General features: G+C 41.0%; 1 protein-coding gene across 3 annotated transcripts; it reads right to left on the reverse strand.

The window, feature by feature from the left end:
• Positions 1 to 768: 768 nt before the first annotated feature.
• On the reverse strand, positions 769 to 18577 carry LOC112561992 (16 kDa calcium-binding protein-like). Of its 3 annotated transcripts, none has more exons than XM_025234889.1 (5): positions 18333 to 18465; positions 14420 to 14703; positions 4163 to 4337; positions 2796 to 2887; positions 769 to 2162 (listed from the first exon to the last, which is right to left on the reverse strand). In XM_025234889.1, the coding sequence occupies exons 2-5, from the start codon at positions 14434 to 14436 to the stop codon at positions 1958 to 1960; spliced, it is 489 nt and encodes a 162-aa protein (XP_025090674.1). In that variant the 5' UTR covers positions 14437 to 14703; positions 18333 to 18465; the 3' UTR covers positions 769 to 1957. The 3 variants fall into 3 exon arrangements, with proteins under 3 accessions (XP_025090674.1, XP_025090675.1, XP_025090673.1); XM_025234890.1 differs by having other exon boundaries at positions 18318 to 18401; XM_025234888.1 differs by lacking the exon at positions 14420 to 14703 and having other exon boundaries at positions 18333 to 18577.
• Positions 18578 to 18793: the final 216 nt, after the last annotated feature.

Below are 18793 nucleotides of genomic sequence, written 5' to 3' on the forward strand. Positions count from 1 at the left end.
TGAGTTGTAATTGCATTAAAATACTTTTTTGCACTTTTACATTTAAAGTGGATTTATTCTATTTTAACTTAGCAAGAGCCACTACTACTGTATGGGAGAAGGAAGTTAAGTGAGTTTAGGAAGTGGATCAGTGAGTGTGGTTATTTTTGTCCCTTCCATAATCTATGTTGTATGTGTATATCTGTATATAAAAGTAAACAGGGCCTGTAGGACACATGTTGTTTGTGTTGAACAAAAGAATGCACACATGTGTGAATGAGAGCATGAGTGATTCAGGAGCACACGCCAGCACCCTTGACAATTAATATAGAAGCTTGAAGCGCCGAGTCCATACAGTTATCATAAAAATAACTTTAATAAAATATAGCTGAATGTTTATGTGTTGTAGGGAGGGCAGATTTCACTCTTCTTGATTCCCTCCCTCCTCCAAACATACATCGTGTAAGGAGAAGGGCAAGGCTTAGTTCAAAGTCAGCCATACGACTGCTGTTGTCGATGTGGAGAAACAAATTCTAACCTACATTCTGCCTTGAAAAACTGCTGTTCTGGTTGGGTGGGTTGTGTTTTCTTCTATTATTTACGATTTTCCACTATGGGGGCAATATGAGCAGGGAGCTTTTATAGAAAAGTTGTCTGCCGGCACACAGCATGGTTCTTACCTACACTCAGGGCGTTACTAATGATCTTTACTATAGCTACCTCCGTCAAGAACAAAAATAAAAACACAAAACAAATATTAACAATAATAATAGCGACACCTGGCAATGATAAAAATTACATTCATTGTTTATTATGTAAAAAGTAATAATTTGAAAACATGCACGTTTGAAAACAGCCCTCGTGAAGCAAAGAAGCTAAGCAAGTAAAATAAATTATTTAGTGAAATAAATTTCAAAATATATTAGTTAAAAATACCATCGAAAGAACACATCGAACATAGTGGTTATGCGTACAATCATTAAATATTAGTGCAATGAGGGTTTTTTTAAGAGAACTGAAGATTGATGTACAATTATATGAATATTTGTTTGTCTCTGACTTTTCCTTTCGAGCCTAATTGGTTTTTTTTACTTATCTTAAATATTGTTTGTATATTCGTAGTGTTACACAAATATTCTGCACTCTCCAGTTTATTTACCTCGCTATGGGGAAAAAAACATAATTCGAAGAACCAGTTCTGGGTAATTGTGTTGTGCCGGGTACTCGTGAGAGTAAACAAATGGCAGATAACTATGACCCTGCTCTACACTGTGCTTTAGTTGCTGCTGGAAAGTCATGTGACAGTCATGTGCTAAACATATCTATACATTTATTAAAAATAAAAAAATGAGGACATGTTAAATCAGCCGACATTATATGATCGTCTGTGATGATCTCGTTATATTCTTCATGCACGTGGGAAGATGCTTCTGTCCCCTCAGTCACACCTCCCGCACTCGTGTCAGAGATGTGCGCGCCAAAGCTCAGCACCGACCCTTGATGACGTCACACAGTTGTACGGCATGATTACCACAGGTGAACAGGTGTGAATGAATATTACAGGATGCGGCAGACTGAAAACCCAAACCCAAAGAAGGTGCAAGTAAAGGAAAAAATAGCCGACACAATTATTCAGAACGCAGCCACCGTACCTAAGATGGATCACGGTTGATGAACGTTGGTACTAAAGATGACGCCATGAGGATGACGTGACGTGGCAGTGACGAAGGCCCTACGTCGCAATGTTCGCTAGTGTGGATTTTCGATGACGTAAGTCCAGAGGTAAGTCTCTATTGCTCAGCAAACCACAGAAGTACAAAATCCGTCCGAGTTTAAAATAGGGAAGATGGGGGGGGGGGGTGCGGGGGGAAGGTGCCATGTATTTATGGTAAGACAGTCAAGTCATAGTGCAGCTTGTTTCTCGACATCTTTCTCCGGGTAGCCCCCTCCTCCAAATATTTTTCCCGCACTTATCTCTCTACTTGTTCAGCAGCTGCATTTTCAAAAATTCTCCGTAAAAAATGCGCCCGTCCTTGTCCGTGTCCATGTCCTTTATCTTCTTCTTCATGGCGTCGTTGACCGGAATGCCCATATCTGCCAAGCCTGATATCACTTCCTTTTGTGACGCATATCCGCTTCCGTCAGTGTCGAACTTCGCAAACAACTTTCTCCACATGCTGGTTCTGAAACAAGATGGATATATCTTTACAGAAATTAGTTGTCTTGCTGTTAGTAAAAAAATATAATGTTTTACTGGGATCAATTGTAGCTGAAATGAGGTTAGTGAACAGTGAACGGAATAAACAGTCATTTGTTGTAGCAAGTTAGTCAAGCTGAAGTAGCTGCAGCAAACAAACTATCCTTTGTTACGAAATGTAGGGAGCTGCAAAAGCTATTCTCTAAAAGAATGCAGCTGCAGCAAGCTTTTCTCATCCGGACACTGTTTCATTTGTAAAAAACGCGGCCATGTACTTTTCACAATCAGTTGAGGCAGCTTACATTATCTCATTAATACACGAGCACCCTTTTGGACTTTGATTTATGTTCGTACTAAATTGTCTTTTTCTCCCCTGTCCTCGAACAATAAACAAGTGACATGGGTCAGAGGTCAAATCAAGGCAAGTGGAGTGGGTCAGAGGTCAAATGGGAGAAATCTAACTTCACAGGTGTACGAGACAGTGCACGACGAGAATGGATGTACTGTGACTGCAAAAAGAAAGAAAGGAAGAAATGTAAAAATCAAACACTGCAAGCAATCCTGCTACCAGACTAAATATTCCAACTGCTAATCATATGTGACATCACACGTGACGTACGTCTCGGCCACGACGGGGTTCGACATGAGCGCCACGTACTCAGCAGACGACATCCAGTCTCCCGCTGCTTTGGTCTGTCTGTCCCACAGCACCTGCAACAGCCATGTTGGTACGTCACACGACTTGGGACTAACGTGAACGAGGAACTTCCCGTAACGTCACGTAACACTTAACGTGCATCATCAGCGGTATGAAATCACTTCGGGGGATACTATTTTGAAACGATTGCTTTTGATACCCAGTTTCTCCTAGTAAACCATGAGCTATTGCGAATACAGTCAAATCTCCCTACTATGCCACCCCACTACTATGCCACTCTCGGTATTATACCACTTTTGCTCGGTCCCGACTATAAATTCAATGTAAAAAAAAAAATTTACTATGCCACCCCCTACTCTCGCTACTATGCCACTTTTGTGTGATTGTTAAAAGACACAAGTTGTGAAATTCCGCGCAGTGCTCGATTATTATACTGTATGGTAGTGTGGGACATGGCAGTTAGGTGGGATGGAACATAGCACGCACACAGGGCGCAGTGCTCGACTATTATACTGTACGGTAGTGTGGGACATCGCAGTTAGGTGGATGGAACATAGCACGCACACAGGGAGGGTGGAGGCTGGCAATGTGGGGGGGGGGGTTGCTGGCCGGGTGACAGCTACGTGACAGAAGGAAGGTGTGAGGGAGTCGACTAGCGACAGGATGCAGGTGCGCGGATGTGGTTGGGAGGGGTGGAGGATGAAGAGGTGAGGGGGAGAATGAGAGGAGACAGCTAGCGAAGCCGACGATTCTTGAGAGCTTTGGACCAGACCTGGGCAAAGGACTCCTGTCTCTGACCGGCCCGCCCGCCAGTATATATACTATACATACAGTATTAGGTAAAACTGAGTTAACTATATTAGTCCGGCCCTCTAAAACCATCCCAATTTCTCATGCGGCCCCTTGGGAAAATTAATTGCCCACCCCTGCTTTGGACTGACGGGTAACTTGAACAAATAAAGCCGTTTTTACGAACCCTCTCTACTATGCCACTCTCGCTACTATGCCACTTTTGCTCGGTCCCGGTAGGTGGCATAGTAGGGAGATTTGACTGTAGTGTGACATTAGACAGTATCTTTTCAACTAACGAACTCAATAAGTGAAATAGGTTTCTGTAGAACCACTTCAACAGCCCATCGCGAGAAAGAAAGATGAATGTCATTATTTTACGAATTAAATAAATTACTAGCATGATTCAGTGTAAAATATGTGAAATCGCGTTTGTTTGAATTTGAGTATATATATAAGAAAACGAATGAACTTTATGCAAGAAAGAGAGATCAGCATTAAAAAAGATTCATTGTTGCACATGACTCCCCGCCCCTTACCTCTGCTTCCTCGGGGTCGGACACGCCGAGGAGGCCAATGAGTCTCAGGAACTCGGCCTTGTTGAGCATCCCATCCTTGAGCACGTCCCCCACGCTGGTGAACTCCGCTCTGTAGTACACTCCTGGGTCAGCCGGGGTCATGTTGCGCCGCTTCTTCTTCGCCTTCCGCAGCTTGCTGTGTCGACACAAGAGTCGGAAATGACGTCATGCAGAGGGTCGCGATCATCACCACTACCACCACCACCACCAGTAACCCCTGTCGTCGTCGTTGTCACTATCGTCATCATGCTTGTCGTCAATGTCATCTTAGTCGTCGCCTGTAGATGATTACCCTCACATGACCTTGTCATTACCGCGGGCCGCACAAAAATGTTTCACGGGCCGCATACGGCCCGCGGGCCGCGTGTTTGAGACCCCTGCTCTAAATGATGTGTGCGACGAATGAAATGATCCGTTTAATAGTACAGCTGTGACGTGAGTGAGTCACTCAATAGCGACAGCGGCTCGGAAAGCTCCCAGGTTATTGGCTTGGACTGTTGCCAAGGTTACTAGGGCCAGGTAGGTCTATCATGCTTTCTCCCGTGGCGTCCTAATTGTCCCATCCTATTGTGTTCCAACCTGTTGTGTCACATCCTATTACGAGGGACTTCGTTCCCTCCGCCTCCATGGCTGACAATGTGACCCTGAACGCTTGCACGCATTTAGATACATAACTATTATAAGTATGATCTAGTATACAAAATACTCCAGGCAGATGCACGTGAGGACCATGTGCTCGTAAACGCCCGCTCTCTCTCTAACACGCACAGAGATTCATTCCTGCCTCTCTCTCTTACGTTTTAACATTCCTCGTTAATTCTAAATGGATCCCTGGTGAAATGTTTGTCATCAAAAAGGAATTTACTGTGTCTTGACCCCTGTACAAGCTTCCTCGCTGCATCCTGCCATCCGACTTCCGAATAGGGAAGATTATAGCTTTGGCACGCGAAAATTTAGTAACCCTATCGGTAGCAAGGTTCAGTCTGTTAAAGGTATATAAGAGTACCAAAAAAACAAAAAAAGACTGGGCTGAGCTAAGAAATATAGTATTGAACCAGGTGACTAGTCCTGCCTTCATTTTTTTGGAACATCTGTTGTGAGGGCAGCTGTTAATAATAGCCTTAAAGGGATTCTGAATGCTTGTGATAAGGCTCTGGCGACGGTCAAAAGTTTCAAAAATATATTTAGTTACAATTACAGAGCACGAGAGCAACACAGGAGAAATAAAGGATTCGTTTCTCATTTAATTACCACTTATTAGCACTATTTCGGTTGCCGATATTTATAAAAATATAAAAAAAAATCCAGTGAAATCGACCCTTGTGTCCTTCCGCCGAGTAACCGCGATAGCTTCCCGAGATGATCAAGCAGAGGAGTCTGGGTGTGACGTCAGTCAGAGACGTACAGGAATTGTTTGTGGTCATTGCGAAGATTTGACGTCATCGGTGGTGTCACGTGAGTTTATTTAGGTTTTAAAGTGAACTTTTCAAAGCACAGTGTTAAAAATTATAGGAAACAGTCTGTTTTACTTGGTAAGCAGTCTTGGTCATATGTCATAAGGTCACGTGACCGAGAACGAGACTTCGTCTAAGTAAACGAAAGAGTCCTATATAATTTCTCTTCTTAACCACAACAAGCTACAAAACCTTCAACTTTTCCCACAAGAACAGACGCGAAAATAGACGAGATTCGAGTGGATCCTACTCTTTGCGCGATTCTAAGCAGTTTTATTTTGCCTTTACAATCCCTTTTGAGGCCAAAACAGGCCAGATGCTAAAACACAGCATAGACACAACACAACATCTCTCGCTAGTAGTGTGTAGGTGTAGGTGTGGAAGATGAGAGAGAGAGAGGACAAATGAAGAATGGTTGGTAGGAGTGTAAGTGTTAGGTAATGAGTGATTGAAACGATACGAATATATTTGTGACCCTCCACGACGAAATAAGTCTTTGGTCGCGCGGAACACTTTTGTGCCAAATGCCCCGAAAGATGATAGGGGTCAATTTTGTTCAGTTTGATTTTTCTTTAAAAAATGGATTCCGTTATTAAACTATCAGGAAAATACACTGCGATGTTAAAATAAAAGTTAGAAATCCACTTTATATACGTTTTAATCGAGGTACCCTACTGCGATTCGTGCTGCTTTCAGACGAAATTCAAACGCTGTTTCGATACTGTTTCCCTGTCATAACCCCACTGGGTTACACCTTGCCAGAAAGCGCGGAGTCTGTCTGTCAACTTCTTTAAAGAACGATTCAAATATATATCACATATCAAAAGATTTGTCTGCAAAAGTTTAGGAGTAAACAAACCTGGTCGGCCATCTTGACGCTAATCTTTGAACCCTCTTTTCTCAAAATGGCCGCCACCGTACCGTCACACTTGAAACGTTTATAACTCACTCAATGTTAGGACTAGAGGAACAACTTGTAAATCAAAAGAAAGTTCAGAACCTGTATCTTTTAAAAATATGCAATTTGGCAAATCTAAAATTTCCGACATAAGGCCAGACACCGGTCATAAAATTGTCAAAAATGTTACATTTTAGCCATTTTGAGATTACTTCATATTGTGAAAGTTCAAATTCTGTTCTATTCACTCGCCAAGTGGTTTTTCATAGAACAATCTATAAATATGTCTATTTTGTCAATAAAAACATCTACTTCTATCCTATTTACTTTTCCCGAGCGGAGAATTAGGGAGAATAGAGAATGTTTGGGACATCAACACACTCCGCTAAGTGCGAAACATCGTCACATCGTATATCGGTCGAAAGGTCATTGCGTCACTTTCAAACAAAGGCTGGGTCAAGACGCTATGACTCCAGCTCCTGTCTAGACGACACAAAGGGTACGAAATGTCCTTATATGGACGCATGCATAACATACTTTGCATATAGCCAATCAGAATTCACTAACGCTGACCTAGACGGGATCATAGGTCACAAAAACAGGCATCGGAAGTGGTTGGGTATCCCATAATGCAACTGTCATGGCTTCTGGATGTAAGCAAATGTCGACAGTAACTCGAAGCTAGTTCTGGGATATTTTCTTTTCTAAGACATTAACGTTAATATTAAATGTTCATTGTGCCTGTCAGACACTCATTTCTTCTCAAAATACCACGTGCGAAAGAATAAAAACCACGAGGATAAGGTGACCAGACGTTTCGGGAGCGAAAGCGGGACGCATGCAGATGATGGTGTCGTCACCGACAAAGAACGCCGAAAAAAATGGGGGGTGGGGAACCTTTCCTCTGAATTTTGCCGAGTAGTGGTGCTTTCAACGGCGGATCTGTCCACGCCTCTACAGTATTCCATTTTAAAAAGAAAAATGGTATTTAAAATTTAAATTAAAATATTTCTACCTTACCTCCGGCTCAGCCAATTTTGCGGACGTGAGGGGAAGCACTGTAACAAATTATCGTGCCGACGATAATCCGGCACCTTCGTCATCTTGCGAGGCTGGTGCTCCCAAACCGTACTTCATAGACGAGAGAATCTCTTTGTCAAGTTTCGGTTCTTGCAAGATAGTGTCCTAAATTTTTTCACAAAGATTTCCTGAATTTTTGCTGTCAAAGTTGCACTTCACAATTAAAAGTCCTTTCAGTGTTTCCACTTTTCACTGGCGATGTTCGTTTCGTCACCGGCGATGTACCAGCGGCGCGTGCAATAAGATATCGGCCGGCAGGTCATTATCGTTACGGGTCAAACACCGGAGTCCGCAAAGCAACGAAAAATAAATCGGGATCAACAAGACACCGCCAAAAAGGCAAAAGCCAAAACCAAAGGCGCGGATGCGAATCAGCGTACGGTATTCAGATTTTTAAAGACAAGCGGGACATTTGATGGACTTGCCAGAAAGCGGGACATTAGGCGTCCCGCCCGATGAGCAGGCGGGACAAGAGGTCAAAAGCGGGACTGTCTGGTCACCTAACACGAGGACATTCTTAGACCGTTGTAGCAGCTAGAAAAAGTAATGTAATGAACCGAATTCTGCTGTCGAAATCACCATCATGCAGTCATGTGGTATGCATCTTGAAAATAAAGCGAAGTTTTCATTTCTGCTGCAAATCTCGGTAGTAATCACGACTATATGTGAACCTTTACAAATTTGAGTGAACTTGCAATGCTTGTTATTTATGTACTTTGTCTGCAATTTAAGGAAACAGAGCTTACATCATTTGCACAGATAACAAAGGTTGGGTGGGGGCTGGATTGTCTTACTCAAACCAAATGTAACAAACAGAATGTGAAGACAATTATGTGTAACATTCCTAACAAAACAATGAAAACTGCTATCTAGTCAAATTTGTAGCCATTCAGTGTCTAGATAGCACATCATTGTCAGCCCCCTAAAAGGCAAGACAGCTGGTGCTTTTCCCATAAAATCTTTGATGGAAAATAAGAAACCACTTAGCCACAAAAATCAAACATCTTTAATCCATGTGACTACAGAGGTAATTCATAAAATAATCCTAGCATACAGAGGAACAGAACATGAGCAGCTGCTTAAATTCAAGTGCACTCAATGATGTATTTCTAGATTTCATGAATATGTTATTCTTATTATTCCTATTCGCCCCCAGTGGAGCATAGGACTGCAAGAATAGGTTATACTCCCCTATAAGCTTTTGAAATAATTTCTTTAATGAAAGAATTATATGTTGATTATATGTTGATGATCATCCCATCACCCTGCAACTGAAGGCTAAGAAAGATGAAAGTGTTTCCTACTCATGCTGCTACTTCAGTAGATGCTCACAAAAATTGGAAGCAATATGTGAGACAGCATCACTAAGTGATAGCAAAAGACCAAAGATGGCAAAAACCATGAAGCTACCCAGCGTGCATGGGCTTTGGGTGTTTGAACGGCCCCTATAGGGAAGTGAGACTTTGGGATGGGAAGCGTGTAATTCGATCCTAAACGGACGCGTCCATCGCGCTTTTTTTCTTCAGCCGCTCTCGATTTGGTAGCCACGTGATCGTGTCGCATCCTTTCACCCGCTGTTACCCTCCCCCCTCTTTCGCCATCGCCGCGTGTAGGGTTAATCAGAGGTCACATCGTCCGGTTCAGCTTTGACCGGCGCGCAGACATTTTGAACTGTACGTCCATCTTCAAGTGAAACACCGCCGATTTCTGAAGTAAGTCTTACTAAAGTTAAGTGAAAGATGCCATTAAAACAACTGTACTTTATAACAGTGGATAGTCATGAATAATTTATGATCATATATAAGTATTGTAGTGCTTTTTGTGAAATGTTTCACGTGTTGTACCCGGCAGGTCTCACACATATACATCGCTAGCAACTCGCTTTTACATGACGCTGTCTTCTATATGTGCTGTAAATAATTTAAATGGTTTAACCATATCCTTCTTGTTGTAAATAATCAAATTGCTTAATCGTATCTCTTGCCTACTAATTGCACGTATTTACTAATTACAGAAACGAAATGTTGAGCGCGAATACGATTGGCAGAAGCAAGAGGACAGTGCATGATGGGTTCAAATTAACTAGTCAAGAGGTAAAGTACACACACACACACAATCTCTCGTATCATTGATGATTAACTTCGAAGTTGAAATCTATGACATGAACTCATTGAGTCATGCTTGAAATTCGTCGTCTGCTTTCTCAATAACAGCGGTGCGGCGATTACCAAACGTTTGTGTCCGTCTTGGTGCATTCTAGGGGAAAGCAACAAGACAATCACATTGCTTTCTGAACAACTAAAATTTTGGAAAATTAATGCAAAGCAAAAGAAAGAATTTTATTTTTGTACTTATACACTTTGAAATTAAAACAAAATGTATTAAATCCAATGCTATGCAATGAACTTTGTCAAAGTCTGTCATTTTTCTAACAATCACTTATCTGATCACATATATTTTCTTTGTCTTTAAAATGCTGCATGCCATTTTTTCAGTTTATTTTACATGATTTACAAAAAGAACTAATTATAACAATCTTTAATTGCAGATCACACTGACTAGGTCTGGCTCAGTGAATTTTACCAGTAAGTTTATTTTGTCTCCCTCTATGATTTCATCAGGATCACTATACAAGCACAGGTTTTGTGTTTTTAGTGGTCTACATGCACATCCTTATTATATCCATCTAAACATTTTCTGTTAATTAAAAAAATTGTCAATAGACTTGCATCCATAGTTTTGTTTTGTCATTACTTTTAAGACTAAAAGTAATATTTTGATTTCAAATACATTTTTGAACAGAGTTCTCAGCAAAGTTGATGAGCAGAGCAAAACACTACAGAATGTAGTTCACAAACTGAATCAGGTCACCCTGCTTCTTCAAAATATGGGGAAAGAGGAGCTGATGAAGAAAGGAATTAGAACAAAGTGGTATGTCATTTAAGTATAATGTGTTAGTACTAGACACCTTTTTTAAATGTTACCTTTAGCTTTAGCTAATATATCAGTTAATATGTATGTTATGCTTTACAGTCTTGATAAACCATTTAACAAACAGGCAGGCATAGCATCGGCTTACAGGTTAACTCTCCTGACAAGAATGTGTGGTCAGTGTAATATTTGCATTAAAAATAATACACATTTTATGAAGTACAAAATAATGTAGTATTTTATATGCATAGATTTTATTTATAAAATAATTCTGTCACTTGCTTTTCATGGTGTCAAAATGAGCAGTCTGTGTGTCTATTAACTATGACCACTAAAATTGTTCTACTTTCATAAAGAACAGCTTTGATTAAACTCTTAATTAACTTGGTGATTTGAGTCACTTAATGCCATTATTTTCCCTGAAGTCCCCAAGGGTTTATTTAAGAGACTGGGTATCTTTTGTAGCTATATTCATCATGCAACCATTGATCCCTCATCAGTGGAGTAGGGTTCAGCATTATATCTTAAACATATCCAATCCAGTGAATTAATTTATTTTGCATTTGTATTGTAGTATTTTACATGGTGGAAACAACTAAAGATTTTTTTTAACAGGTTCAGCACCTCTCGTGCACGGAGAATTTTAAAACGGCTGCTATCTTCAGAGTTGGCTCAGTGGAACCAAAGGGGAAAAAGTTTCCAGTCACTTCAGCTGAGAAGTATATTAATTGGTGTGTAGTTTTTGTTTGGTTTTGATTTCTTTGAGGTGTACGTCAATATGAACTTAAAAGACAAGTTTCCGAACAATTTAAAAAAAATAGTGAATCTAAGTATTATTTTCTCTACATTTACAAATTTATTATTGTGTACAATAGCATTTAAGTCTACCTTACAATTTCTATTTGTGCACAGCTGCAGTCCAAGAGACATGGATTGAGGAATGATTCGAAGGGTGATGCCATCTAATGGTGAGTGGAATTACAAAATGAGTTTGTCAAGTTAAAATTATTAATGTGAGCATTGTTTTCTTCTTCGTGGATTTATTCAGTAGGCCTATTTACTTTACTTTTTGTACTAAAGATTAATTGGTTACTTTCAGATATTATCCAAAACTTCTTATACACACAAATGGCCATCAAGACATTACCGTTTAAAAATCTTTTTATTCCACTCTTGTTCAAGTTCTTGTAATCTCACTAGTAATTAGTAGATTTATGAAAGCTTTAACTCTTTCTTTACACAAGGCTAAAGGCGGTCAAACCCCCCTGTACGCATGAATTTAACCTTTTTCAAAAAATTATTAAAAAATAACTAAACAAGATAGAACAGAAATTTAAATTGATTATGACAGATCAAAATGTGTAGAAGTGGAACAATTTTACCGTAATCTTGCTCGTGAACTCACTTTTATGATAATCCAACCAAAATTAGGTATATTATGTGAAGTTTGGAAAATTTTTTTTTTTTTTTTTACACATTTCAAACAAAAAATTCGGGAGCAGATGAAAACCATTTTTACACCATTCGTGGTCAAATTCTCCTTCATCTGAAGCAGGAATATCCTCTGGGATGTTCTTTCTTTTGTTATTCGACGTTTCAGATGCATGATGTTCGCAATGTGTACCATCGAAAAGGACAGGTAGTGTAGAATATCGGCGAGACTTTCGTTCAAACGTACGTCCTTCGTCATGTAAGGGAGATAATTGTGTTCATAAAGGCCTAAACTATCATATTTATTAATTTTTTCTTTTAAACCACGAGCTGTAAAGGCCTAAAAAAATTACAACAATGCATAAGCCCAATGTAAATACTGCGTAACAAGTGAGCAGGGCAAAATCGGCCACCCGTGTTGAGTGCATAAAGGAAGAGTTAAGCTTTCATCTATGTGAGAGGTTAGTTCTACTTACATAGCAAAAATCAAAATATGTAAATGCATTGTAACTTTTTTCTTTTCTTCTACAGGGATTCCACCACTCATGGATCGATTTTTGGTGTCATATTTTTCTATCTTTTATGTAAATTGTTTGACTTTATGTTATAAATAATTATTTCAAAAATAACTTTCATGGGGTAAAAAATTATTGACTGCAATTTTTATGTAAATAATTGGATGAATGCTTATGTTCAAAAACAATTTTAATGCTTTAAATAATGTAAACTGCTAAAATAGTTTTTTTGGTGTAAATAATAAAATTGTTTAATGATATCTCTTGCCTACTATTTATGCGTTGTGAGGAAACGAGATTTTGAAAAGCTGTTGAATGTTTTCTTCATGGTGTGCAAGCCTGTGTACCAGTGTAAGTAAAAGTGAGAAAGGGTGAGGAATGCAGCAAGAGGGGAGTGGGAGTTGGGAGTTTGATGGGAAAACACGACTTCTCATGGGCGATCGGTGGGTATGCAATGGTTTTTTGGTGGGAAGGTGGGTGGGTCTTTCGTGGGAAAACATGGCAACCCGTGGGAATTCCCTACGAGGTCCCCTTAGGGTCCCGCTTCCAAAACCCGAGAGGGACCCAACTTTCTTCCCGAAGAGGTCCCATGAGGGACCCAAGAGTTCTTGCAGGCTGGGTAGTGGACACTGAACTTCTATATAACTAACTAAACCTTTAACTGTGTTGCTCAATGTTTACAAACACCATTGTTTTTATTACTGTGTACTTCTCTGAAGCCCAGTCAAAATTTGGGTACACAATGCAACACATGTTGACTTTTCTAAAAGTGAACAAAATAATTAATTTTATTAGTAATGTTAAAGTTATATGTAGTAACACATTGAAAGGTGTAATGATGTCATTTACATATTCTACCTGTGTATATTCTATTGCCGAGGACGAAATGTATACCACGCCCTGCTTTGAAAGGATCGTCGACCCACCAAATAAATAATTCAATTCACTAGCTTATATACCCGCAAACAAAAGTCTTCCTGCGAAACAAAATGTCCGCGGAGAGAACACCAACTGATGTGCTGGCCTCCACGAGAATGCAGACGCCGGGTCTTCTAGTGTTGCTGAATGATTTAACAGACATTTTCGTGGTATTTTTTTATCAAAACCAAAAATAAATCGTGAGTTGTATGTGCTTAGCTTTTTCGTGTTATTTTTTATTTAAATTTGACTTGTAGTTATTTATAGTTACTCTTTGGCAGACGATCAAACACCCTCTCGCGCAGTGATAAAAAGAAAATAGTGCACTATCCACATCTCTTTGCAAGCTGTAATAATTTGAACATAAAAGTTTCCTGTGTTTCTCAACTGTTAAATTTAATTTTGTAGTATGCACAGAACATTGGCTCTCGCTGAGAGTTCGGTTCTGTCCTAACAACAAGACACATACCTCGCCGTGACTAATTCTGGGACAGAAAAAAATTCTCGCTGTAATGGCGTGTATGTACAACTGCGCAGTCATCGAAAATTAGATGTCAAAACTGGGAGCTTGTTTCATCGTGCACATAACAATTAACAAGCTTTACCTTTTGTTTATTACAAGTCTTACCTCTTCATGTATGCTCACGTGTTTATGCCGTGTACATACTTTGTATCTGCCATTGTGTGTGTGTGTGAAATGGAGAGAGTCGGAGGGAAGTAAGAAAGATTATGGAAAGTGTAGACAGATAGACTGATGCTGCATAAAATACTGACAGATTCAACAGTAGAAGAAGACACAAAGAAATACTGGCAAAAATAGTAATCGACATTAAGTAAAATCGAAGCATTATCAAAATTTTACTTTAACCTTAAGAGCACTTCTGTAAATTGTTTAGACATTTTCTATGACACTCTAATGCTCTTAAAACAGTCTAAACAAAAGCATACAACGTGCAAATAGCGTACGAGCCTGCATGGAGGTGCTACTCACCCAAACTTGCTTCCCATAGGCGCTGGTCGGAGGAAAATGACCGGCGAGCAGGCGGCTGGATTGATCCCGACTGTGCTGGATGGGTGTGCGACGGTGAGGTGAATGTCAGCAGACCACCTTGACACTACGTCATGAGCTTGGACTGACTGACTGACTGAGGGAGGGGAGGAGGATGCCCGTCAGGAGACCCGTCCACCAACTGGAGGCTCGATGTCGACTTTGAGGATGAAGAAAATGGTTGATATGTGTAATGACACAACGAGGTCAAAAATGTCTGGCACGTCCTGCGGAAAATATGTATAAACGCTTGACTAGTGATACTTATAAGCTTCAACAACGCTTACATGCTTATACATGAAAAGTACAATGCTTACATTTCAGACAAATTACTTACAAGGCTCAGTCTGAAATCTACGAAAAACGTACGCGTGTGTGTTTGTGTGTGAGTGTAAATTCGGATATACATAAGAATTTTATGCAAGAGAGAAATCGGCTTAAAAATAGGTTTGTCGCACATACCCCACCTCCTACCCCGCTTTTCTCTGGGTGGGACAGACCGAGGAGGGCATGCACGCAATTACCTTATGAACGGCCATGCTCGATGGAGATGAGTCACTAAAATTTTCCGTGAGAAATGCTTGTGAGGATGTCACGAGGCCATGGAAGCCACATTGACAGTTGCCTCCGTTAGGAGGGCGATGTACTGTAAATTAATTTATTTAGCAAAGCCTGGTGTCCCTCTCCTCTCGTCTCCTCTCTGTACATCACCTAGCACGTACACAGGACCCGCTTGCTACCCGTGTGATGCAGCCTACCCCGCCACCCTATTCCATTCAGTTGACCTGGCTGCTGAACGGGTACCTGACTCCGTAGAGAGGTGGTGAAGGTGACGTAGAGAGGGAGAGTAGTCTGGCACCACCACAAATACTGGCTCAAAGAAACGTGAGGGCTTTAACACCTGACCTCTTTGACCGCAAGGTTAACAGGACTGCGTTTACCTTTGTAACATTATGGAAGGCCCGCCCAAGGCAAAACAAGGCAGAGATGCTCCTCAGGTTTGAACAAAGCAGTTCTGTTCGACATGAAACCTGTTGCCTCGAGCTCGAAAAAATGCCGGTACCCCACATCATTTGACACCCAGCGCCCTCCTCCCCTCGCACCATTATGACGTCACAGCGAGTGTTTTGAACAAGCTGAACTTTATTTTCAGCCTGATTCTGACCTTTGTTGCACGAATAGGCAGTGACAGAGAGTCACGTGACGACTTGACAGTTGATAGTTGCAGCTCGTTCGGTTTTACCCACGGATATCTCTGAAATGATGGCGAATTTATTCTTTGTCTTCCTCTATAGTTTGCAACTGTTTTCCACCAGCTACCTTACTTTGTGTCTGGAATTGGCTAGAGACGAACGTTATTTAATTTCTATGTTTTGAAGGTTTCGTTGCTACTGTCGTCGTCGTTGTTGTTGTTGTTGTTGTTGTTGTTGTTGTTGTTGTTGTTGTTGGTTACTGTAATCTTTTTAGCCCTGAGTCAAAGTCAAAAAAATTTCGGCTGTCTCTAAAGGACTCCTCTTGGCAATCCCCAAAGAACTTTCACAGCTGTTCCTGTCTTCTATCCCGACCTAAAATAAAAGGGGAAAAGGTGTAGCAGGGGGCTGAGGTCTGGTGTCACACCACCTCTTCACGATTAGTTGAGTGCACAACATGCAGGATGCATGCAGTACTACTATTATGTTTCAATGTTGTGTGTCTATGCTGTCACACCAGGATAATGCTGTTATCATATTAACAAGGTTGTGAGTGTAATGTGATGTCAACATCTGTCAAAGCCTTTACTCCTGAGTTCACTGGTGTACTGGGAAATGCGCCGTTATGATGTTCTTAACAAAGCTAGAATTGTTGTCATTGTCAAGTATCATAAACAGCACATAGTTGAACTTTGTGCTATATTTGTATACGACTAGCCGCGCAGTAGGTTTGTTGACAACATCGTTACAAACTCGTGAGTAGGCACAGGGTGATAAGAACTCTTAGCTCCTTTATAATGTCACGTGACGCGACCATACTTCCCTCAGAAACATTCGTCTCTCAGGAACACAGTCTTTTAGTTTGTCCGTTCGTGTTTTGGGATAAAAGGGCAATAGTTTAAATAGATTAACGGATAACTGGATTTGATTGAATCTGTTATAGCGTAGTAAAACCACAGTTTGAATGCAGCGAGTCCAGGTTTGATCTTGAATGGGAATAATTTCTTTAATATACATGTAGAGAGATTGTGTGTGTGTGTGCGCGCGCGCGCGCGTGTGTGTGTGCATATTTTGACCATGGACATAGGTAGACTGCTGCCTGTCTGCCAAGACCAACGCTTAGCCTCTTGCGAGCTTCTCCGTGTTAGTCTCGGCGAGCCTAAACAATGAATGTGACTAAACCGGAAGTTTTGTAGTCTCATGCCTCGTTTTAGTAGTTAACTGGAAAAAAAAATCGTCTGCCAGCAGTCCAGTAATACAAGTTTGTGTTTTGACTTGTTAACAAGACAGCGTTAGGGCTTAGGTTAAAGGTCAGATGCAGGCGTATGTTTTGACAGAATGATTAAGCAGAGAAAACGCTCAGTTGAAGTCAAGGTTTGGCAGTTGGCTTGTTGGCGCATGCGTAGAGCAATCCAGTGGCAGTACTTAGTGGGAAATATAATAACAGTCGTATTTGGGATCACCAGGAATTCAGGAATTATTGAAATCCATTATGATCTTACGGGACAACCGTCAACCGCCATTGGGCGAAAGGAATTGTTCATGTTCACTACGATCTTACTGCACTACCGTTGCTAGGTAACAGGCATTGTTCAGCTCCATTGCCATCTTACAGAGCCACCGTCGTTGACCTGAACGAGGCGATGCGGCGCGTGACTCTCTCATCACCTTTACAATGCTGTCGGTGATAATTGTGTTAAGGACAGCTGTGCCTTGGGTCGATGCCCGTCTCAACCTTTGTCACCTGCCTGCGCGCGCTTAAGCTCTTTGCATTGGAGTGCGCCCTCCTTGCCAAACACTAATACTTTTAAGACGTTTTTTTCTATTTATAACATGTACCCGATCATGGACGATATGTTCTATGTTTAAGTCTGATCAGTTTCTGGGGATCGACAGGCAACAGGTATGATCGCTGATCTATTCACGCTGACGTCATTAACGGGTGTGCACAAAATCAATGCGTCGCCTAAAGATCATGTGACCCGGAGGGTTGGAGGAGAGGGATTCAGTTCATGAATAAGCAAGCGGTTGTAGCTGCCTCTTTTTTTTCAGAAATGTGTTGCACACCTGTATGGCTGTATTTCAAGAGCATTGTCGTAGAAACACAAACAGACAACTGTGTATATTAATATTTATCGGCCAGCGTGTGTGTATCGGTGGAGTAATTTCCTTGCTTTGCCTTGGTTTGTTTGTTTGTTGATTCTATATCACCCACAACCGTTACAACAGCACCAAGAGGCAAAGCAAACACAAAAACAGTTCTAGCTGTGACAACAGCAATAATTGAAACAACAGAAGCAAAACAATGGGTACAGCCGCATCAACTGCAACATTAACTACCACAGCTGAAACATCAGCCACAACAAACCTAACAATAACATTAGATTCAACAATTAAAAACTATCAATAGATTTTTACACAAATCCTTTCATTTCCTAAAACAGCCGCAACACCATCCACAATAGCTACAGTGTGTGTATAAACATATATAATGATCATCATCCAACCCCATTTCATAATGGCACACTTAATGTTTTCTTCATTAACTTTGACACAGATAAAATAATCCGCAAGAGATGCACTACTGACACCCAAGCTAACTACTGATTACAGAGACACCTGTCGAACTGTAGTGAAACTGTTGTACTGACCCACGAGTGACCTACCTGGACTCGTTGCCGTTGCACCTTGCGTCCAGCAGCAGCCCGCTCTCAATGAACACTGAACAGGAGGGAATCTTGTCACGTGACGATAGGTAGGGTATTGGAGGGGTGAGGACACAACGAGCGTGGAAAGAGAAGAAGGTCAGAGTGTTGAAGTTAACAGGCTGTTGCTTTGCAGGTGTTTCTGCGCATTTTGTGTGTGCGCGCATGCAGGCCATCTATATCTACCATCGACCGAATGACATGAGATCTCCCTTCCTGCTACCCCACCCCAGCACCCTCCCACGATCTTCTAATGGGGACATGTTGTTAGTATTAGTAATGTGCTGCGATCACTGGTGCCACTGATGGCTGACTCTATGGCAGCAACGAAAACAGTTTATTTTTCTGGGAATTTAAATGTGTGTGCCATCGGTTTTGTCAAGACTGATCTAGTCAGATAGTCACACGAGCAAAGCACGGGA

This window comes from Pomacea canaliculata, linkage group LG4 (genome assembly GCF_003073045.1).
Source record: "Pomacea canaliculata isolate SZHN2017 linkage group LG4, ASM307304v1, whole genome shotgun sequence".
Taxonomy (NCBI): domain Eukaryota; kingdom Metazoa; phylum Mollusca; class Gastropoda; order Architaenioglossa; family Ampullariidae; genus Pomacea; species Pomacea canaliculata.